Raw genomic sequence first — 24694 nt, 5'->3', positions numbered from 1 at the left:
AACATACTGAGTTGTCAAAATAATCTGTTATCGATAATTAACTCTAGCATATCGTGAGATCTAGCACTATTGCATGTGGTTGTTAAAATTTGAAAGGGAAGCCATTTTTCTCGGTGATTGAAGAGCTTATCCTGTAATAAGCACATTACGTATGCATTTCTAATGTCTACACATCAAAGAAAATCTCATAGCTGGCCTATGCCAATCAACTCTGGCTCGCAGGGCTTGGGCTACAGGGCTGTTTCATTGCTGTGTAGACTTGCGGGCTTGGGCTGGAACCCAAGCTCTCGGATCCTCCCACTTCACAGGAAATCCCAATATGCTGTTTATAGTTGGCCCCATTTTGGAGGTGAACTACTGAATGATGAACAGGCTGCAGCTTTCAGATAGGGCATGTTGCAGTAGTTTAAACTATAGCAAAGACTCCTTCTGAAAGGAATTCCCAGCTAGTTTAAGAAAAAAGACTCTTGATTACTGTTGTTATGTCCAGGAGCAGCAAGTTTGTTGAAGATCAACTTGCTTATAAAATCTTTAGGGTCTGTTCCTGGACAAACTTACACTTGAGTAACTTTACTCGCACTTCACACAGTTCCTGTGACTTCAATAGAACTTATTTACATGAGTAACTTCACATGTGTGAGTAAGTGTGTGCATAATTGGGTCCTTAGGTCCATGGCCAGACTAGCGCATGTAAGTGATCCAGATAATCTCGCTCACTGCAACCCACAAAACGTGACTAATTTGTAGACAAACGTGCACCTGGGTGAATCTTTTCTTAGAAACTCTTGAATATATATGCCAGACATCGCCATTTGTTCTTTCCCAAAGGCAAGAAATTCAGGATTATTTTTATGGGGTTGAGATAAATGTTATCCCTAGAAGGGATGAATTTAATATTATCAGGATTCAAAAATAAACTCCCTCAGAGAAAGGGAAGTCCTTGCATCACCCTGCAAGCTAATCTACAGACTTCATAGTCCATATGCAAAAATGTCTCTTTCTCAGAAGATTTGAGTGCACAGTGCTATAGTTAAGTTTCGTATTACTAAGACTAAATTATTTTTACAACATGTACTACAAGGCTCTGACAGGGTAGTCTAAATAAAGCTAAGTTTTGATTTCCAGATTAATGGAACAAAGTAAATGGTGATACATTATTCTTGTTTAAGTATTTATTAATTTACTAATTTACAAAATTCAGTAACTTGCAGTATATCTTCCCCTCTCTAGTGTGAATTAGCTAGGTTGTACTGTGTGTTTGTGTGTGCACGCGCGTGTTCGTTTGTTCCTTCGTTCCTACCAGTCTTGCAAAACTGTCATGAAAGCTTGGCGTGAAAATATTTTGATTTTTTAACTTACCCTTCAAAACACATTACTCTCTTGGACTGAGTTATTGAGTTTGCAAAGCTAGTCTATACAAGTATTTACAGGTGGGGTTTTTTTGTTTTTTGCATTAAATTGTCGACTTCACTTTCTTCCTATTATGTATTTTAATATATCTTTCCCTCTGGCTTTTTCAGTCATTGGTTCCTTTCCATTCCCTCATGTTTCTTACCCTCTTTTTCCCTCACATTGTGATCTCCTCCTCCCCCCCCCCCCATTTTGCCAGACTCTTACTTGATGCACGCAATAGCACAAAGCTCTATCTTTTTTTTTTCTTTCTCCAGGAATATAGGGTCAGAATCTAGCTTCTGGGTTGCATGGGTGTAACCGAGGGCAGAATTTGGCTCATATGTCTTTCTGAATCCCCAGTGTTGTCACATGTTGTGTTGTGTGTTATTATTTAATCTGTCCATGCATTTATTTTCCTTAAATGGTAGTTCTGTGTATAGTTCTTTGTAGGGTGACCAGATGACCTGTTTTTAAAGGGACAGTCCCATATTTAAGTCCTCCTTCAGGTGTCCCAACTTTTTTTTAAAAATAGGCAAATTGTCCCATATTTTCTGCCTTCCCTCCCCTCCCCACCCCCCATCAGTACTGGTGGGTCCTGCTGCTGGCCGGATCCCTGCTTGCCAGCTGCCTGCCCACCAGCAGTGAGTGGGGGGGGGGGGGGTCCAGTGATGGACGATGGGGATGGGTGTGCAAAGCTGGTTACGGGGCCAAGTTGCAACACGCAGGACTGCTTCCCCTGCTGGTTCGTCGACGCAGCCCCTTATGTACTCCCCCGTCTCTCTGTCCTCTCCCTGCTTTGCTGGTTCACCCCCTCCAGATCTGCTGCTCCTCCATACCCCGCTCCCCTCGCAGGCAGGGCACGTCCTGCTCCCAGTGCTGTGCGGAGAACCAGCCCCTGGTCGGAGCGTTCAGCTGACTAACAGCCTGGCTGGCAGGCTCCTTCCTTCCCCCACTGCCTCTGTCTGGGTCAGCACCCCGGAAAAGTCCAAGACCTTCTGACCTGGGGCGCTGGCCAGGAGGAGCCAAGCCTTGCATGTGCCAAGCTCCCCTGCACAGCGCTAGGACAGGGAAGCCTCTTTGCCCTTCAGCTAAACTGTGGAGTGGTGGGGAAGCAATTTCCAGCCTGTTCATGCCCCAACCCTGCAGGCTCCACAGCACCACCCAGGCAGGGGCTTAGCGCCCTCTCTACCCCACGCACCTCCACCCTAGGTCCTGCCCCCAGGAAGTGCAAGGTTGCTCTGTCCCCTAGGCACCCTCCCCTGCTGAGCCACCTCTCTGGCTGGGTTCATTGAAGCCCCTGCAGTCAGGTTCCCTGGGCCCTGGTGCACAGTGCATTCTTAGGGCTTAACCCCGTCCTGCCTGCCATGCAGTCGGGGGACAGCGGGTGGCTGGGTTACATCCATGGCCGGTAGCATCCTGGAGGTGTTAGCTATCTTTCGGCACTGTGTGGGCAGGAAGGGACAAGCTGCTTCCAGCCACTAGGGAGCAGGGGGTGGGGGTTAGAAGAGGTGAGTTCTGCAAAGACACTGGCCAGGTCATCACTCCCTCCCCCTCCTCTCCTGCGACTGGAAGCAGCTCTTGTCTCTTCCCTCCCACGCAGTGCCGAAAGGCTGCCGCTGGCCACATTCTGATGAGCACCGGCAGGAATCTGGGGAGTGGGGGCATTTGACCCTGCATGCCCTGCCACATGTTGCCTCGGGAAAGTGGGGCACCAGGTACCAGGAGAGGCAGGTCTGTCCCAGGGACTCAGTCAGGCATGGAGGGCTGAGAGTGCCTGGCAGGGAGGGTCGGGTTGGTCGGTCACCCCCCTGTGTGAGAGAGGTGTAAGAGAGTGTGTGTGTGTCACCTCTCCCAATGTGAACCCTAAAGCCTTAAAGATAAGGTAAATAAATAGAATCCAACTACGCAGTATTTCTTTTTAATAGGGGCTCAGTCAATTTGATGTTAATTTGAACATTTGTACTGCATAGCTCTGATTGATTGCCGTTGAACTCGCTTGAATATGAGTAATTTTATCAGGTGTCCTGTATTCAGCATAGGGAAATATGGTCAGCCTAGTTCTTTTTGACATACCGTATATACTCGTTCATAAGCCGAATATTTTTGGTAGAAAAGTGATGCATCAAAGAGCGGGGGTCGGCTTATAAACGGGTCTACACCAAAATTTGATGATTTTAAACTCTATGAAGTCATTGAATTGAATATCTAATACATTGTTGTTTTGTTTACCTGGAGTGTCTGCAGGCATGAAGCCCCTCAGTTCCCTGTCGCCACGGTTCACCGTTCCCAGCCAATGGGAGCTGCAGGAAGTGGCACGCCACTTCCTGCAGCTCCCATTGGCTGGGAATGGCGAACCGCGGCAGTAGGGAGCCAAGGGGCTCGGTGCCTGTGAACGCTCCAGGTAAACAAAATGTCCCGACCCACCAGCAGCTTATCCTGACGGGCCGGGAGCCAAAGTTTGCCAACCCCTGAAATATAGGATTGGTTTATGAAAAGGGTCATACAGTTTTTATTATTTTTACCTATCCATCTTGGGGGGTCGGCTTATAAACGAACGGGCTAATGAACGAGTATATACGGTACTTTCTGTTTAGCTTATTTCCCTCAGTTAATGCTTTCAAACTCTTCTTTCTTCCTGTTATCTTTATCAACCTTTTCCTGCTAATACTCCGGCATAGAGTACTTTCAATAATTGCTTGCTCCCTTAGATCTAGAATGTCCCATCAATAAATGTCAACCCTGTATGTAAAATGATCTTTGCTGTTAACAAAGGTATATCCCTTACTTATCATTAACAATGTCACCTGAAAAGTTTTAGAATATTTTAAAGTAGAAAGATCATGTTATTAGGAAACATCGCAAATGTCTTATTGTCTAACATATCAACAGTTACTCAGGAAAAAAGCAAATGGGAATTTTTACCCAGTTTGCACATTGCTTGAAATGAGCACACACAAATTATATGCATCCTAAATGTTCAGGAGAGACTGTCAAGGGAAAAAAGAAGGGCAGCAAGAGAAAATGCCCGTTGATGATTTCCCTCTGCACTCTGTTTGCTTCCAGAGTAGTTACTTAAAAGAAAATGGGCACTTCAAGGTCACAGATGTGCTGAGGGCTTAGGCTGCAAGACTTTGTGCCACTACGCTACAAACAATGAAAATGGGTAGAGCAGATGAAAGAACATAAATTGTTTCTGGCTTCACTTATATGTGTGTGCCATCTGTTCTTTTGGGTGCCACAGTCATCAAGTCTTTTGAATTTAGTGATGCAATGACACACACCAGCTGCATGTTATTGAAGGTATTCCTGTCTTAAGATTTTTACTGTCATTATTAAGCTAATCAGATATTATTTTATGTTCTTTCAAATGATCACATATATACATATTAAAATGCCATCAGATCATAGAGAGTAGGGAGTGGCACTGTACCAGAAAGAATCCATAGATTCCAGTGAGAAAAATTTCACAGTAAAATTTTTAAGGATATGTCAAGGTTCCTCCCCCACTCTGAACTCTAGGGTACAGATGTGGGGACCTGCATGAAAAACCTCCTAAGCTTATCTTTACCAGCTGAGGTCAAAACTTCCCCAAGGTACAAAATATTCCACCCTTTGTCCTTGGATTGGCCGCTACCACCACCAAACTAATACTGGTTACTGGGGAAGAGCTGTTTGGACGCGTCATTCCCCCCCAAATACTTCCCAAAACCTTGCACCCCACTTCCTGGACAAGGTTTGGTAAAAAGCCTCACCAATTTGCCTAGGTGACTACAGACCCAGACCCTTGGATCTTAAGAACAATGAACAATCCTCCCAACACTTGCACCCCCCCTTTCCTGGGAAATGTTGGATAAAAAGCCTCACCAATTTGCATAGGTGACCACAGACCCAAACCCTTGGATCTGAGAACAATGAAAAAGCATTCAGTTTTCTTACAAGAAGACTTTTAATAAAAATAGTAGTAAATAGAAATAAAGAAATCCCCCCTGTAAAATCAGGATGGTAGATACCTTACAGGGTAATTAGATTCAAAAACATAGAGAACCCCTCTAGGCAAAACCTTAAGTTACAAAAAAGATACACAGACAGAAATAGTTATTCCATTCAGCACAGTTCTTTTCTCAGCCATTTAAAGAAATCATAATTTAACACGTACCTAGCTAGATTACTTACTAAAAGTTCTAAGACTCCATTCCTGGTCTATCCCCGACAAAGACAGACTATAGACAGACACACAGACCCTTTGTTTCTCTCCCTCCTCCCAGCTTTTGAAAGTATCTTGTCTCCTCATTGGTCATTTTGGTCAGGTGCCAGCGAGGTTACCTTTAGCTTCTTAACCCTTTACAGGTGAGAGGAGCTTTCCCCTGGCCAGGAGGGATTTCAAAGGGGTTTACCCTTCCCTTTATATTTATGACAGGATAGAAATTCCAAATAGCATACCAATAGGGTTATCAGGCCTTTGATCAGCTTTGAATGCACAGTGTTGAGGGAAATCAAAGGAATAACCCAAATCTAATAAGCCAGTAATAATGAGTGACTGTTGCAACTTGCATGGATACTAGTCAAATGTCATATGATGTAAGGTTTAGAGAAGCAATTTTGTGATACCTTAAGTGATTGCTTCTAGGAAGAGCTGGCAAGTTGTACAGTTCAGTGAAAAATCTCTGCTTGCTGCAGCTGGGATTGGAAAGGCAAACATTGTTAGGATGGTTAAGGAATGGAAAGGAAAATACTACTGGCATTGTTGTAATGCATAGTATAAATCAACATTCTGAATCCCAGTGGTATAGCAGAAACAAAAAGAGTTCAGAGATGAGTGATGAAAATGGTCAGGCATGGAAAGGCTTCCATTTAAAGACAGAGTGAAAAGACTGGGATTGTTACATTTCAAGAGGAGAAGAATAAGGGAGGACATGATATGGGCTTACAAAATAATGATTAATATAGAAAAGATAACTCAAGTGGTCACATTCACCCCTTCTCATAATAAAAAAGGAAGGCTGTAAAACTGAGAAAAGGAAATACTTTCTTATACCAGGTATAATTAACCTGTGGAAGGTATTGCCGTGGAACATCATTGAAATGAAGAAAGTAGTAGTAATAATACCACTTAGCACTTATGTGAAACTTTTCATCCGTAGATCTCAGTACTTTTACACAGATAGAATTCAGAAGTGGATTAGACATTTAAATGGATAATGAGAATATTCTTGATTACATTATATAGGATAAATAGATTTCTTACATATATCTTTTTAAGGGGATAATACATACCTTTGTGCGTCAGAGCATAAGCTGACCACAAACTGATGGGAGTGAGAAAGAATCTTCTCCTATAGTCAGGTTATTTCATAATAGTTCCCTAAGGGTTTCTTACCCTTTCCTCTGAAGAATCAGGTACTGGCTACTGTTAAAAACAGGATACAGGACAGAATAGATCACTTGTCTGATCCAATACAGCAAGGATCATCTTTTTGGTTTGTGTTTGTACAGCACCTAGCATGATGAGATCCTGGTTCTTGACCAGGCTTTCAGGTCCACAGTAACATAAATAATAATAATTCCTATGTAAGCCCCTGATTGTGCAAACATTTACACATGTGTTTAACTTGATTTTGATGGGACTACTCATGATAGTAAAGGTAAGTATATGTGTAAGTGTTTGCATGATTGTGGCCTAAGAGTCTTAACTAATATTGCCAGAGATGTGCACTGGGAAGCAGGATGGTAAATTGTCAATTCTCCATTGGATCACTGCCTCCCAAAACACTACAATAGTGCATGTTTTTTGGTGTTTTGAAGAAGTGGGGAGGGATGTGTTTTAAAAAAGTGTTGTTTTTTCAATGTCAAAGCATGTACTGAATTGCTTGAATAGAAATCCACATAAAATAAAATTGCTACATTATGATCTGTTAGAAACCACCAGATGTTGCCTTTTGGAAGAAAGAGTGTTTACTGTAAGGCAAAAATAATTTTTAAAATGTTAAGTTTTAAATAATACAAAAATAACAAATTATGTAAAAAAAATAAATTCAGTAGAAGTGCAGTTCTGAAAGACAGTTCTGGCTTAGACAGATCCAAGGAGAGTGCATAAATGGTGAACAGGCCTAATTGGTGTTACGTTACAAATAACTGTCTTAAAACCTTATCTTCCAAACTACGCATAGCATTATCTGAAATCTTTGTTAAGCTGAGAGATCACGGTCCCAACTGATTACTTGAAAGATCAGTTAGTAATGGAATATCCTGGTCCGTTATTAAATAACTAGTATTGCAGTATTACGCAGTGGGGAGTGAATAATTTTATGTCGTATATGCTGTCACGCTTAGGAGGCGTTTCACACATACATTTTGGCTACCTGATAGTAGAAGGCCACAGCTTGTCACTCCACTGACATACTGAAAAATAATGATAGATTTCAAATTGCTTATAATGGCTGTGTATTGCATGCTGACTCTTACTTTGCAAAAGCACTTATTACCTCATTAAACTCAGTCTACATCATATTTAAACAATTACACAAAACATGTAGAGATTTCTTTATCTCAGAAACCTCAATTTTCAGGAACCAGTGTCGATTTATTTATGCTAACAGCTGTTGCTTAACTTTTGAAATATCAAGGTGAAGTTTCTGATGAATATGGGAACACACATATTTTAAAATAATGTATATGATTGAAGTAATATGTGCAGGGGCTGTCCTCAGCCCCTAAAAGGCATAAAACCACCTTCTGGATATAACTAGATGACCTCCTGAGATCCCTTCCAACCCTGATATTCTATGCATGAATGCTGTGAATATCTGGAGTGTGGGTGCTATAAGATTCCAGTGAGTTTTAAGAGCCAGATATTGCTTTTCTGCATCCGATAAATAATTATCATTTTCAAGTAAAGTGCTTTGAAAGTACCCATAAATCTTCTGTTTAGTACAGTCATATGGTAGAGTATGATACTGAGATATTAATACCAAAGGAGCTTTTAAAATATCAATGAAATAGGCTGATGAATAGTTGAATTTTTATGGGTTTGGCACGTTAAGCACAGTCCAGCCAGCTATGCATGTAAGAGAGTCCAACAGATCAAGACTGAAGGAAACAGATAAATAGGCTGACCCAGGAAGAAGTAGTGGGATGTCATAAAGGAAGAAATTAGCATGTGTTGTGATAGAGAAAATGGCATGGAACAGAGCACTTTGGAAGGAGTGGATTTATAGAGCAGACCCCATTTGTGGGATTAATGCAAGGAAGAAGAAAAATAATAGTTGAATTTTGTATTCCTATTACATGATACAGTGTACTGTCATCTAATATTTGGTATCTAATATTCTCCATCATGTTTACCTAGGTCCCAAATCCTGCAAACACTTATACGCATGCTTAACTTACCACACGTGATTAGCCCCATGGAAGTCAGTGGCTGTAGTCAAGAGCTTAGAGCTAAGCATGTATCTAAGTATTTGCAGGATCAGGGCTTTAGGGTCAAAATCAGTGGTCACCTAAATGGTACAAATGCATATATTTCTGTGGAGTTGTTCCTGCTTATGCTACCAATAAAATTGGCCCGAAGTCTGTTTTTAGAATGCTACACTGTGTAATTAGGTTTATCTTTGGTTATCTGTAACATATAATAATTTGCACCTCATGTTTCAGCACCAAATTAGATTTGCTCAAATAATTTTCACAAATCACTGAGTTTAAAAAAATAAATCATAACTGAAATCTGAACATAACTTTTTTCATTGAATTTGCAAATGGCTATCATCAGACATAAATATATCTATTTTCTTTTTAGCCAAAGAATGGGATCTTCATGAGTGTGTTTCTGATTGTTTTACCTCTGGAGTCCATGGCTCATGGGCTTTTCCATGAACTGGGGAACTGCTTGGGAGGAACATGTGTTGGATATGCTGTTGTGATTCCCACCAATTTCTGCAGGTATAGTTACCATGGTAAATGTACGCACATTGCAACTTCATATTGGAATTAGTGCAGCTGTTACACGAGAGGCAATTCAGTGGTGTAGCTTTTCTTTTTCAACTATTAAATACTAGTTTTGATATTTGATGGCTGTGTTTGAATGAGCATTCTCCTTACCTATCCTCACCTTTCAAAAATAATTTTAATTATTTATACAATACAATACAAATACAATAATAATATTGTATTTACAATACAACTTCAAATTCTGTATACATTTGACTTGCTTTTAACAAGCCAATAAATATGCTAAACCCCAGTCCTGCAATGTACTGCATGAAAGAAACTGCTGATTCCATGTGTTGTATGTTTCAGGATCAGGGCTTTAGATTCTGGAGTCAGTGCAGATATTTTATGTAAAGTGATTTAATAATCTAAGCAGGCAATGAACTCATGCTCAGAACAATTTTATAAACTGTATTAGAATGATTTAACTGAGTGGCAGTACTAAAAATATGTAGATGTGAGAATGATTTTGGATTACTTATAAACTACATGTTATCTATGTATTTACAGCAATTCCTATTTTCAAAATAAAGGTTGCAGTAAAAATTATTTTCTTTGATACTAATAGTTTACCAGCTCATCCAGCTACAAAAAATAGCTTCTAAAGTTGAAACATCCTATTTTAATTTCATTTTTATTCTTATAATTTAAATCCTTCATAAGAGCATTATCTTGTAAATGACACGAGAACTCATGAAATTCATATCTTCCTGAGTGTCCATGGAAATGGGATTGCAAATTGGAATTTGTATGAAAATGTCCAGCTTGCTATGACTATGGATTTAATGGGCAATGAAAAGATCTGGGGTTTTTTGGGGGGGGAGGGGACAGGGGTAAAGGGGGAGGCAGAGGAGGAAAAAAAAAGATTGTGTGCTGATGTTCAGTTGTTAGATACCATGTAAATCATTTGAAAATGCTGTAGCCTTGAACAGATTAAGATTTCCACTGTTCATCTGGTTATTTCTGTTGAGATATATATAATATGTGTGTGTGTGTGTGTATATATATATATATATATTATGTGTGTGTGTGTGTGTGTGTATATATATATAGTAATAACATAAATATGTTTTTAATGGAAGTGTTTACCCATTTAAAAAAAAATTCTCGGAAGTATGCTCCCCCATTTGCTTAACTGTATAAAGGGAGTTTGCATCCATGGATTATTGCTCGGGGTGGGGAAAATGATCTACCCTTCCTCTGACTCCACAGAAGCCCCTGGGTTGAGAGTTTGGAAGGGACAAGTGGTTGCCTAGTTTCAGAAGTGGAGTGACTTATGCTGCTTCCCCCATTGTGGTTTGGAAGACTCCTTTCCAAGGTGGTGTTCTGAGGCAGCTGCAGTCTGAGAAACTCATGAGACTGTGGGGGCTGAGTGGTAGCTTGAAAGAAAGATATTTCTCCGTGGATGCCACTTATGGCCAGTAGAGATGCACAGGTCTGTGGGCTTAGTGATGAAACCACAGAGGATTAAATGACAGTTGTTCTGTCTAGATGAAAGAGATGGTCCAGTGGTTTAGTCCTCTCTTCCCAAGTGAAAACTTTAACACCAAGAGAATTGCCAGGACAGTAAGTGAGTTAAAACTGCTAGAGCTCCTGTGACAGAATGATTGTGATAGGAGTGAATTTGTCCTTCTTGTACATTGTTGCATCTTTTCCATTTAGAATGCAGAAGGGTTTATATCTTATCCACAATAAAATTATTGGTGTCACATCAACTTCCTGAGCTGTGTTCTTGTAATGTCCTTAGCTGCCCACATTCTGCAGCCACCAAACTGAGGGCATAATATCCCACTTGGTCCATTTTTGTGAGGGCTTAAAAAGCAGGTTTAATAAGCTTATGTTATAGTATAAATAATATTATCTTTCTTGTCCTAGATGATAATCCAATTCCTGCATTGTGCTAAATTATTCTGTCACTGGCAGTTTGGTTTCTCCATGGAGAAATGGTAGTAAGGTCGAGAAAAACAGTGTGAGGCACTGGCAATGTTACCCTTTCATAATAATAATAATGAAGTTCAGTTAATAAGCCCATTCTCTAATTGTTCAGATAAAGTATAGGCAATATTAATATTGTATTTACTGTAATACAATTATATCAGTGCAATGTAAACCTATTTAGGTCCTATAAGAGTGAGGAGATGTAGAACCAAAGCAGTTTGGTCATAAAAAAAGAAACTGGTATAATATTATATAAAAGACTTATTTCAAACAAAAGCAATGGGAAAAATGTGCACCAAAACCACTTTTCTTTCGCTTGTTTTGTTATGGCAAGGGTCTTCTGGAACAGAACACCTCACATTTTCACCCTGCAGAGTCTGTGCATCCCTACAGTCTTACTCAAGTGAAAAGATTTGATACAGCTCTCTCAAGCCCTCCAATTCCAGTTATGGAAGTGGTTGAATGGCATTGCTGGAAAGTGATGACTGATGCTTTTTCCCACCTGGAGGCTGAGCACAGCCTCTGGAGTGCTCCCAACGCTTCCTGGCTTGGGAGACAGAATCTGAGTCCCTTTTGTGATGTGTTATTTACTGACATATAAGCCTAATGATTTACGAAATCACATTTATATGCAGTTTGCAATCTAGCATTTAGATTTCAAGCCTTGCAGTGAGTATTTCATCAAAGTAGTTAAACACTTAAATATCAATAGTGAACAAAATATTCCACACAAAGAGAACTGATTTCACCAGTTGCTACAAGTATGTGATGAATACAGTAATAAAACATAACTAAATATTTTTTCTTCTGTTTAGTCCTGATGGTCAACCTACGCTTCTTCCACCTGAGCATGTGCAAGAGTTAAATTTGAGGTCTACAGGCATGCTTAATACCATCCAGAGGTTTTTTGCATATCACATGATTGAAACATATGGCTGTGACTATTCTACAAGTGGACTTTCTTTTGATACACTTCATTCTAAGCTGAAATCTTTTCTTGAACTTCGGACTGCAGATGGACCCAGACATGATACCTATGTTTTATATTATAGTGGTCACTCCCATGGCACTGGTGAATGGGCACTAGCAGGTAACCAGCATTTGGAGCTTTTGATAATACTTTTTTCATTGATAGAACCTACTAGTAGATAATTATTGCTTTATTCCTATGAAATCGTACCATACTATTATTAAAACTCAGAAGTTTCATGTGTGACAGCTACACATGTACATGTGAGCATTCTAGTTCTAAGAACAGGAGGTGTAAAACACAAATGGCTAAAGTTAACCCATCAAGCTTTCAAATAAATTGAATTCCTTGTTGCTTAGTCATCTACAGATTTGAGAGTACTTATGAATTTATAGTTTTAATAACCACAGTAAAAATGAAAAATAAAAGGCTTATGATAGCAATAACAAAGTGAAATATATGTAATTAAATGGAATGTTCAGAGTTCATCAAGAAGCTATATGAAACTTAATGAATTCAGAAGTCTTAGAATAAAGTGGTAATCTGATCTAATTCAATTCATAATGCCCTGGGAAGATGATTTTGTTCAACATTATTTATGAAGCATTTAATACAGGTTTTGTTGGCCGAGCTTGCGAAGCCCTACATATGCTCAAATTGGTGGCATTTGTGTGGATAACTTTTGAATGCCGCATCCAATCAATTACAAAATTTCAGGGAGTGTTCTAGGCATTAGTGGCCAGAACCCTCTTGATTTTGGGGAGAATTGGAAGGGGGGAAATGGGAACACGTGATACCTCTGCCATCTGTTTTAGCAGAAAGTTATCTTCCAGCACCTCTCTAATTATAGATCAAAGAACTGTTTGATGGCATCCATTAGTGTAATGGAAGTAGGCTATTGAAATTGTTGTGTTGAGGTGGGGAGCAGAATTTTTGGTGCAGAATTTGGATCCCTGTAACACTGAGGTCTGATCTACACTTAAAACTTAGGTCAACCTAGCTACATCACTCAGGGATGTAAAAAATCCACATCCCTGAGAAATGTAGTTAAGCTGACGTAAGCTCCAGTGTAGACATGCTAGGTCGATAGAAGAATTTTTCCATCAACCTAGCTACCATCTCTTGAGGGAGTGGACTTCCTACAGCAACAGAAAAACCCCTTCTGTTGCTAAAGCATGTGTACATGGTGGTGTAGCTGCAGTGCCGCAGCTGGGCTGCTGTAGCACGTGGTATAGATATACCTTAAGTATTTTTTCAGTTTTTAAAGCTCTTTTTTTCTTGGAAGTCATTGCCACTTAATTTTTTACACCTATGTCAATTTGTGCCATAGGACCTTCTGTAGGGAAGCTCTGTCTTCATGTTACAATAAAGACCAACACAGAGAGAGAGTGCTGCTTTTACAAAAAATAGAGAGGAAACATGATAAAAAATAAAATATAGAAAGAATAAAGGATTTAAAAGCCATGACAACATTTTTCAGTGGATTTGAATTTTCTTGAGAGGAAGTTCCTCCTAGGTTACCCATGAATGGTTTGCATGTTGGCACACCTCCAGTTTTTTCTCACAGAGATAGTATAAAGCCACACAAAGAAAAGGAGCAATCAGTATTTGTCATGAATCACTTTCATGATCAGTTTCCCATTGTGAGATCTAGGTAAACCATGGTGTGTAGCTTGATTTTCCAGCCTGATAGAACTTTTTTTGAATGCATCCAGCTGTATAAGCTGAAAAGCTGAAGGGTATTTGATAATATAATTGTGTATAGTTTATCCGACAGTGATGTTTTGTGACAGATGGAACAGACAGTCATTAGCTCCTCTAATCTGTACCATCCTCTGACCTCTGGAGCGGATTCATGACAACAATGAAATGTTAACATTCAGATATAGTAGAGAAAGTAGTATCTTCTGGGGGCTTGAACAATGATGTAGCACACCAGTAACACTGTAGTCTTTGTGCTGTAATGACATCTTTAAGGGAGGCTTGCTGTATTTATTAGCTCACTAACAATGTTTCTTCATTGTTGGAAGCTTGGAAGTAGCACAGTGGTGTATAAAAAACTGTTAGTTGGTTATGCATAAAGAATGAGCAATAAAACAGCCTGGGAGGTCATGTTCACTGAGTGAATTCAAAAGGCAAGAATCGGGCTCTAAAGCCTGGTCTGTGTCACTGGAGCTGTCAGTTTAACTGCCTGTGAAACTTGCCGAAGGAGTCAGATGCTGCTACGTATCCATAGGTCTCTTCCACAGCTTGGTGTCTAGCTCTGATGTTGGCTGATCTTGACATACGTGTGAGGGGTTAGCACTTGTATGTATAGGAGGGTCAGAAAGACTTAAGTTGCTCTCTTTTGGTTAGGTCCACAGTACCGTCTCTTCTGAATTATCTATACCCCCACATGATCATGCTGAAATGTAGGAAAGTCATTCATGCGGGCTTTGAAAATGTGAAAAAGTAAGGAATACTTTTTCCTAATTTACATTTAGGGCTTATCTAAATTAGGGAAATTTTCACTAGTGCAAATCCAAAAATCAGATATGCTACACTGGAGCAAAGTGGGACTAAAAGAGGTATAATTTACTGGGTCAGTCACACCACTTTGCACCAAACTAGTGTGTATACACAGTAGGTTTCTGGTTTTTATAAGATGAACCTGACACTGAATTTTGTGGATTTATCTTCTTTGTTTTAGAGATGATTCTATCCCTGTAAATTTGTACTTACAATATATACTCTGAACCTTAACTCCATCCTTAATGTAGTTTTTCTCTGGAAGTAACAGATTACAAATGCATTTTTGCCATCTATCAAAGATAGGAATCTGCAGACAGCTATGATATCCCATATACTCTTGAGTATCACTTGACATTCACTATTTTAGAAGAACATCTCTTCTGGCTACACATCTCCATGACTAATAATAAACTGCCACCTTCTGATAAGACTAATTGGAGTTTAGTTGACCAAAGAAATGGGAGATGTAAGATTTGGACTCATAGCCACATATTCTAGCTGGTGGTGGTTCTTATTGGATTTGTTTCTTTTTATTGGATGCACTTTGGACTCTGCATCAGGCACCTTACAAATGGATGAAATAAATACATGAGTGGAGGAAGAAATTGCTATTTGCAGCAAAATTTATTTTAAAATATTCTAAATCAAGCATCTGAGCAGAATTTTTTTGGTAGAAATTGATCCAGTTGCATGAAGACAGTAAGAAATTAAAATATTGAATAGAATCAAGCAAATATTATAAAGTAAAATATGCTCAGATTTGTAGCTATAGTAAGTCTTATTTACAGCCACTTGAGCTTCACACTCGTGATTTATATGGTCACTAGAAATTCTTGATTTCAAATGCAACCCTTCTCTAAGTTAGGGTATGGTGACTCTATATGTTGATAGTAATCATTAAAGCATTAAAAGGAAATGCTACTCAGATAACAGTCTGGATTGCTGATTGTCCTATAGAAGTGAGCAAAAGACAGGATTTGTTTTGTTATAAAGTTGCCACAAATTAAACACTTTTGAGTGTCTGGTTTGAGTCAGTCTGTACATTTATTCAGAGGTTACAGTAAAGTTTCTTCGTCTTTATCACACATTTTTTCTTGGCTTGAAATTATATCCACTCTGCACCCACAGCTAGGTTGTAAGGGAATTGGCTTTCTCCATAATAGATTACCTGCATCCTTAATGTAAATCCTGAATGTAAAACCTGTTTAAGAAGATGGATGCCACTTTTTCTGACTGAAATATGCTTGTAAAAAGGGCAGATAAAATTACTTTGGTGGCTTTGATCATATCTAACAAAGCATTAAATAGAGTCTAGTTAGTCTAGTTTAAATTGCTGTAAATTCTCATACAACGAATATGCATATTTCAGAAGTCAAGTAAAACCATGCTGTCAGGGGAGAACTACTTCCAAAATAAGATCTAGACCAGGGGTGACCAACCTGTGGCTCCGGAGCCACATGTGGCTCTTCAGAAGTTAATACGCGGATCCTTGTATAGGCACCGACTCCGGGGCTGGAGCTACAGGCGCCAACTTTCCAATGTGCTGGGGGATGCTCACTGCTCAACCCCTGGCTCTGCCACAGGCCCTGCCCCCACTCCACCCCTTCCCCCAAATGTGCTGTGCCCTCTTTCCTCCATCCTATCCCCCAGAGCCTCCTGTACATGCAAAACGGCAGATGATGGGGAGAGGGAGGTGCTGGGGGCTGGAGTGGGGGAGCTGATGCGGGACTGCTGACATATTACTGTGGCTCTTCGGCAATGTACATTGGTAAATTCTGGCACCTTCTCAGGCTCAGGTTGGCCACCCCTGATCTAGACTTTCATATTTTAGCCTTCAGCCTTTAATACATGAACTTGTTGCCTCCTGTCTGATGTACCAAATGCTTTATCTGTTCTTCCAGTTGAGAAACTTTGGTGATACATATTTTGTATATAAATTCAAAGAATTTAAACTCTATTTAAATGTACTCAGATTCCCTGGTGCAAATTGTCTCTAAAGGTGCATTGCTAGGTTAAAATTCATATCTGCTTTAAAAATCTAATTTCCTTACCTCTTCCTACTAATGTCACTTTAGATTAGATTATTAAAAAATAATCTTTTTAAACTAGACCAAAATGTTCAGTCTTGGGTCCTTAATATTGTGTATCTAAATCCTTATTATAGCTTCAGTCTGCAAACATTATAGGTGTGAGTGAAGTTCATCATGTGAACAATCCAATTGAAGTTAGTGTTATCAGGATTTTTTCCTTATGCTCCTCAATAAGTAGCCTGATTTTTCTTAGGTACTGAGTACCAACAGCACCCATTCAATTTATTGTGCCAAAAGTGATCCAAATTGTTAACAACTTTTCCTAATTATAGTCTGTTTTCTTCAAATATAGTTTGAATTTTCAGGAGATGAAACTATACTGAAAGTTTGAAGCACTAATCAGAAAGCTCATGCTCAGATAAATTGGTTAGTCTCTAAGGTGCCACAAGTACTCCTAATCAGAAGTAGTTTTTGAGATAGAAGGAGACAAAGGTTAGATACAAATAAAAGTTTCAAATCATGGTAACTTTTTGATGACTTGTAACTTAAAATCCATTTAAATTTTCTTTAAACATCACAGAAACATTCTCTTCTGCCTTTAGAGAAAATCTATCAATGTTCAGGCCAAATGACTTTTCCAAGGCAAAGGTTATGGTGGTGTGTAAGCAGGTGGCTTACTAATTCTGCTCTAAAATAGGCAGGACATATTATGTAGGTTTAAAACATACCCTATTCTGAGGTTTGAACTTATTAACATAAAGCAAAACATGTAAACTCCAGCTCAAACTTTCTGCCCCTGCGTAGCTGTTCTTCTCCAAGTGCTTGCACATGTCCATTCCATTGTAGGTGTGTGCATGTCCCGAGCACAGTTGACAGAATGTTTTCCCTGAACGGTAACCGTTGGGTCGGCTCCAGCTCTCTCTGGTGCCTCACGCTCCTCATGGAGGCAGCCTTAAGCCTTGAAGTCATGCTCAGTCTTGGCATCCAGCACCAAATCCCCAGTGCAGAGAGCTCCTCCTAAAGGTTGCTCAGCTTAATTTATTTCACGGTAGGGTAGGGTTTTGCTCCTACTTACCTTAATACAAGGATGAGTTAATGACTGCATCTGCAGCATTGAGTTGGCTGGGTTAGTTAGCATCTCTGCAGTGGAAAAACCCTATCACCTTCATAAAAGGTGCTAAAACAGGTTTACTGTTGGAAACTGAAAATTTAACTATACTAAGGTGTATATTTTTCTGCTTTCTTGCAGGTGGCGATGCATTACGGCTTGACACGCTTTTGGAATGGTGGAGAGAGAAGAATGGTTCTTTTTGTTCGCGACTTATAATTGTGTTAGACTGTGAGAACTCCCAGCCTTGGGTTAAAGAAGTAAGAAAAGTAAATGATCTATATATTGCAGTACAAGGAGCAGAATTTGCCAGAGTGGTAGACATTGAGGAAGCAGACCCTCCGCAACTTGGTGACTTTACCAGAGAATGGGTCGAATACAATTGTAACCCTGACAATAGCATCAGCTGGTCTGAAAAGGGCCGTGCGGTGAAAGCAGTGTACGGTGTGTCAAAACGCTGGAGTGACTATACTCTACATTTGCCAACAGGATGTGATGTTGCCAAACACTGGATGATGTACTTCCCTCGTGTTACCTATCCATTGGTGCATTTGGCAAACTGGTTTTGTGGTCTCAATCTGTTCTGGGTCTGTAAGGCTTGTTTTAGATGCTTGAAAAGATTTAAAATGAATTGGTTTCTTCCCACAGTGCTGGACACAGGACAAGGCTTCAAGCTTGTTAAATCATAATTAAAAACCAAAGATGAGTAGAAGTGGGAGCTCTGGGAACTTTCCCACTCTCAAATTTGATTGACTTGCAATTTTTTATATGTAACAGTTTTCTCTGTTGAAGAAATCTTGCTACTTCAGTAGCTATACTCACTGTGTTCATCTTTTTGAGCAATTACAGTATATGCAAAGGGTTGGAAGCTTCATTCTAAAATGAGGAGGATAGGATTATACTATTTGAATTTTGTTACTGAGTTGTATATAAACATGTAAAAGATTTATTAAATATGACCATGCACTTTGGAGACAGAAAGCTGCCTGTGTTCAGAACCAAGAAATTACAGGCTTTAATAAGCTATGGCTCATATGATGATACATGGCAATTATATCCCTCTCAAACGTCAAATACAGGAAAGGAAACAAGCCACTGTTCAAATCATTTTATTATGCCCTCGCACTTCTATGATGGGTTTCAGAGTATTATAGAACAACACAGAGTCAAAAAATAGAAAAACTCAAGAAGCCCTGTAGGTAGGTAGCTGCAAGGATATTTAAATTAATTTACATTAGCATTCTCAGTCCCTGCCTGTGGCCCACATTGACAACAATAGGAGTTGCCCACACAGAGTGAGGGAATGAAATGGATCTTTGTTAGAACATTTTGTGGTTCCAGCCATGTTCTTGTTGACAGCCAACAAAGAGAGGTTTTCAAATGTGATTTTTAAAATGTTCAATATTTTTTCAAAATAAATTCAGTCTCTCAGGTGATATTTTCTTTTAAAAAAGTTAATAGGTATAAGGCATAATAAATGTGCTAAAGGTTTTGTGTGTGTTTACGCGCGCGTGTGCAGTTGGGGGCGGGAGGGATGGGCTATTCCATCAGATCTCCTGGACTTCCATCAGTTTGGCTTTCCCCCAGGTTTCTTATCTGAAATCTCTGCTGTGCCTAGGACCCCAGTCCTGTGGAGTGGTGAGTATAGGATTGGATCTAGGGGGGTGATTATCTTTTTTTTTTTTTTTTTTTTTTTAAACTGAAACCAGACAGTTTGACAGGGAGAGTTGGGTTTTCCCTTTGTTGGGGAAATTAGTCCTCTCCGCCCTGAGTATCCCTCTTTGGAGGACCGGTCAGCACTGCTCCTTCAGTCAGAGATGTTTGTCAGTTTATATGAGGTAACACTCACTCCAAAGGCAGAACTCTCTGGCTCCACAGTACTCTTAGCCTTTGTTCACCTGAAGTGCAGGACACCAAGAGTTGTAGGCTGCTGGGTGGATCCACTTAAAATTGTTTCAGAATAAGTGTGTGTGTGAATAATTTATAAGATTTTGGATTTACATCATTCGTTCACCAGCATTTTAGTAAAAATGCAAGTCATTTTATAAATAAGACATTAGCTGAGGAAGTTGCCTGACATGTAGCTGTGGTTTAAACATCTGAAAAACAATGTTATGAGCTCTGTAACTCTTTGACTTCTGAGGGCTCGTAGCCTGCTGAGTTTTTTAACGTAATGGTCAACTCATTTAGATAATCTGCCAATCCTGGTACATATTAATTTGTAAACCCTACAAGAGAGGAAATATTCTAGTAGTAGTTGTTGGGCACGCCAGTAACCCCAATAACTCATCGCTCCTTCAAACTGTCAATTCCAATGAGTTAAATTCACTGGCAAGTTAGGGCTCCTTCCCTAAATTTCGTTTATTATCCTGTGTTGTGCAAGTTAGTTTAGCAAGAAAATCAGCATTCCTGCCCTGCCACAAAAAGGGAGGGGGAGTTAAGGTGGGTGAGAGACAAATCAAATCATATAAACTGTTAGGTTTCTTTCCATTCAACCATCTCAAAATAACAACTGAGATAATGGTAACTAAGAGAAAGCAATACAGGAACAGAGAACACTGTGTTCCAAAAAAGGGAAGCACTATCTTGATCTTACAGGGCTGGTCTACAAAAGTCAGCTATTTCTGAGTGACAAACCTTGGGTCTGGATGGGAGGGATCTTCAAACAGACAGTTATTATTCTTGGTAAAATGATCATTATTTTGGCTTCAGTTTTGGTAACAATTAATTTAGTTGCAGTAATAGAATGCTCCATCTAGATGGCTCATAGTACCCAGACAAATCTGTGTGTAATGTAATGTAAATATGTAATGACAGATTTAACTTGTTAACTATGTCTCTTTAAAGCCCCATTATTAGGACATAGTAGTTACAACACAAACTTTTACAAGTCAGAAAATTAGAACATTGTAATTCAAGGAAACATAAACATGAATCTACAAATACTGTTGATTTCATCACCAGCCTTAACTCCTCCCCTTGCTTATTCACTATGGACTGGTGGGCGATCCTTTACTGTCTAGTTGCAACTGGAGAAATCTTGTGTTTATATGAACTACATCAGTATATTCTGCTGTTGTACAATGATATAACTGGCTTTCATCCTTGTAGCCAGTAATGGTTGCAGAGAGAGGCCATCATTGGAGAGTTTATTAGAGGTCTATGGCCTATATGTTGTGAGAAGATATAGAAATGGTGATATTTTGTCCGCATATGAAAGTGTGAGATCTCTGACCTATGCTGGAAGTGTGAATGGCCTAGTGTGGGGAAACCTGCCCATAATATAATCATGGGCAGGGGCAGAGGGTAATATGTCAAATAATGTCTGCTGTGGCATGTATGTGGAAGGCAAGAAAGCCTCTACTTAGTGGATTTGTTTACAGTTTAACTACTGGCCTGCTGCGTTATCTCTAGGATAGTGGGGATCGTCTTTAGCCTTTAGTTGAGAGATGGATGGGGGATATTGCTATTGATTAAGAAGGCAGAGGTAAAGTTGGTATTTGGAAACTTAAATGGGTATCTCTAGATTTTCCCATGTATTTATTTAACTACAACATTCTGATTTCCTGAGTTCAAATACTTGCGTTTTAACCTGAACTCAAAAGTCGCTCACTTTCAGACTTTGAAGAATAATAATAGTATTCTAATAATACTATTTTAGATGTAAAGATCTGTTTATAGCTATACTAACTGGACTTTTTGTCTGGAATCTTCTTTTCCCATTGTCCAAAAGAACATGCTGTCCATCTGTTTTTAATCAAAAAAAGAACCACAGGGGTTGGGAGCCTACAGAACTCAAACACATTAATTCTGAGTGGCACTAACTTCCATGCTCCATTGTCTAGCAGCACGAATGACTGCAGAACTCCATATTTCTGTGGCTAGCTCTCTGTATAGGTGCCACAAGATCAGCAGGGATGCAGCTTGAATTCTCTAGAGGTGTTGTGGCATCCAAGCAATTATAGGGCCATGCCCCAACTTCATGTGGCCACCCTCTGGAGTGGGTAATACATCAGAAACCTTATCCCTAAGGTTGGTCAGGACTGGACAGACAATATTTAACGGTATCTCAAGTTACTGATTTTGTTGACAGATACTGGAGCATAGGCGACATGGTGACACTCCTGTGGAACTGTGACCTGCCTAGTGTTAAGCAGAAGTGATTTTAGGAACATTTGCAGTTGCAAGCTCCAGCCCTGCTCCAAGGTCCATGCAGGCAGACCTCATTGAGACTCACTGACTTCAATGGAACTCTGCCTAAATTGATCCCGGTGTAGGGTTTGGGCCATATTTGAATCTCAGTGCCATAAGGTGCTATTTAAATCTGATTCCAAAGAGTATCTCATTTGAGCAAATGCTTAGGAATGAGCAGTATGGCGTCAGCAGGTGACTCAAGATTTGAACTTATTTTGAAGGTACTTGACTTCTGCACTGTACATTCAGCCACTCATTCAAAAGGTGTGTATTTTTACCACAGCTGTGAGCTCACTTTATATTGGCTTGGTTTACATTTCAGTTACCTCATTTACAGGGCACGCTTTGCTGAAACATACAGCTGCACTGATTCCTGAAAACAATTGTCTTGAAATGGACTGCATCTTGAAAATGTACAGTGATGTTTTTCTCTGACTAAACACAGGACAAATCCATTTCCTTTTTAAAAATGTTTGCACTATCACTTCTGTATCTCCACCTTTTTGTTTGTGCTTTGGGAGTTTGGGTTTTGTTGTCTTTAGCTAAAACATTTCCTAGGATTTTTTTTTAACTTATAAATTCTTCTTCCCTTCAGTTCACAAGGTGATAACCTAACAGGGTGATACACTTGAGTGGTTAGATGGCATTTTCAGTTTCTTGCCTGCGCTGGATAGTGTAATTGGATGAAATTCCTTGTTTATAAATGATGATAGAATTTTTGTGTGGGGAGATTCTTTTCATATTTGGTTTTAGATTCTGTAAATGAAATCTGTGTTGTAATATTATTGCTCAAATATATTTTGCTGTTTTGGATGCTCATCTCCATTTCATTTTCTTTTTTTTTTCTTTTCTTTTGTTCACGGCTTGACACTTTAATTTTGTTGTCATGCATTAATCTTCCATTTACTGTAATTTCTCGATTTACATGGTTTTTAAACATGGCTTGTTTCAGTGCATTGTAGATAAAAATCACAGCAGAACTGACTGAAAGTATATCACTCAGTGATGCGCTGCAGTTTGATACTTGAAAAGAAATTAAAAGTAATATTTACTAGATAAAATCATGGACACAAGAATCTTTTTATGTTGCACTATTTTTTCTCCCCCTCATCTCTCAGCCTAATATGAATGCTCAAAGGCTACATCTGCATAAGCATTTTTATTTAGCCTGATTATTCCACCTCTTCTTCACTAACAGCCTATCCCAACTCTCAATTAAAGTCAATGGAGACACTCCTGTTTGAGTGGGATCAAGCCTAGGAGACTGAGTGGAAATCATCAGACAATAGCACTACAGAATGCTGAAGAAATCAAACCTGTTCTGGCGCCCCCTGGAGTGGCACCCGCATGGTGCGGTATAAGGGAGGCTGCTGGCTCCCCCCACCCTCAGTTCCTTTGTGCTGCCAGTGATTGCACTGGAACTTCTGCTGCTCCAGCTAGCTTTCGCTTAGTTCAGTGTGTCCCACGAACGTTTCTCGTAAAATAGTTGGATATAGTTTAGTAATACCCTTAGGGTTAGCTTTAGTTAGTTGGCCCTGGACAGACTCAGCCTAGAGACAGGGTATGCCCCAATCGCCAGGCTTTAAACCATGCGATGGTTCTAAGCGGCCCATTCCCATCAGCGACCCGCATATTAGTTGTTTAAGGTGTCTAGCAGAAGGACACATAAGCAGCAAGTGTCACAACTGTAAGTGGTTCAAACCCAGAACAAAAAAGGAGAGAGACATCTGTCTCAGGGCACCTCTGATGGAGTTGGCGCTGACCCTGGAACCGGAGTGTTAGAGGGCTTATTCCTTCACCCACTTACTTCCCTGGTCCTTCTCGCATGAACAGAGAGCAACAATACCCGAAGTCCAAAGGTGCAAACAATTCGATGTTTATTGGGGTGAACTTCCAGCAAGCATGATTCCAGTTTCCTTCCTTAGTATCCTCCTTCTCAGCTCTGACACCACAGAGCCTTACACCTGTGTCCCTGTTCCCATTCCTACCCTTAGCCAAACATGATTCCAACTTCCTTACTCCCATTCCCATCTCCCCCTTTAGCAAAACATGATTCCAATTTTCTTACCCCCATTCCCTGTTCCCATCTCACACGCCCACATGCCCACCCCCACCCACACCCAGTCACTTCCTCATTGACTACAGATTATATAGTAAAACTTGAGTTCTCCTTAGCTATACCTTAACCAATCATTTTCCTGAAATTTAACTAACCAATCCTAACATATTGTAACATGATTAGCTAACCAATTATATCCCACCACCTTAATTAGTTTACACCCAGCAAAATTAATTATACAGCAGACAGGAACAATCACAGAACCAGACAGAGATTATACAGACAAACAATAGCAAAGTGGGAACTATAATGACAAGACAATACAGAAGTGAGGATTTCACATCCCAGCTATTGATAAGTGAGTTCTTGCCAGACAGGATGCTATCAAACTAAGTTTCCTTTTACATTTTCTAGGCACTTCCCTTTCTCTGGAGGTGATAGGAACTATCAGGACAGGATTGTATTCCTAACAGCTGAATAGCACCTTATTTCAGTGTGACTAGTTTGGA

At 39.8% G+C, this 24694-nt stretch overlaps 1 protein-coding gene across 4 annotated transcripts in view; it reads left to right on the top strand.

The window, feature by feature from the left end:
• Window positions 1–23187, top strand: part of TMEM168 (transmembrane protein 168) — a 36005-nt gene extending 12818 nt beyond the window's left edge. For all 4 annotated transcript variants that reach the window (XM_048836088.2, XM_048836086.2, XM_075124430.1 and 1 more), the window contains exons 3-5: window positions 9185–9327; window positions 12129–12403; window positions 18074–23187. In XM_048836088.2, coding sequence (XP_048692045.2) covers window positions 9185–9327; window positions 12129–12403; window positions 18074–18621 — 966 coding nt within the window. In that variant the 3' untranslated portion in view covers window positions 18622–23187. The remainder of the gene's footprint in view (window positions 1–9184; window positions 9328–12128; window positions 12404–18073) is intronic.
• The last annotated feature ends 1507 nt before the right edge of the window (window positions 23188–24694 follow it).

The sequence above is a fragment of the Caretta caretta genome, chromosome 1 (genome assembly GCF_965140235.1).
Source record: "Caretta caretta isolate rCarCar2 chromosome 1, rCarCar1.hap1, whole genome shotgun sequence".
Taxonomy (NCBI): Eukaryota; Metazoa; Chordata; order Testudines; family Cheloniidae; genus Caretta; species Caretta caretta.
Note: the sequence above shows the minus strand (reverse complement) of the source record. Positions and strands in the feature narration are given on the sequence as shown.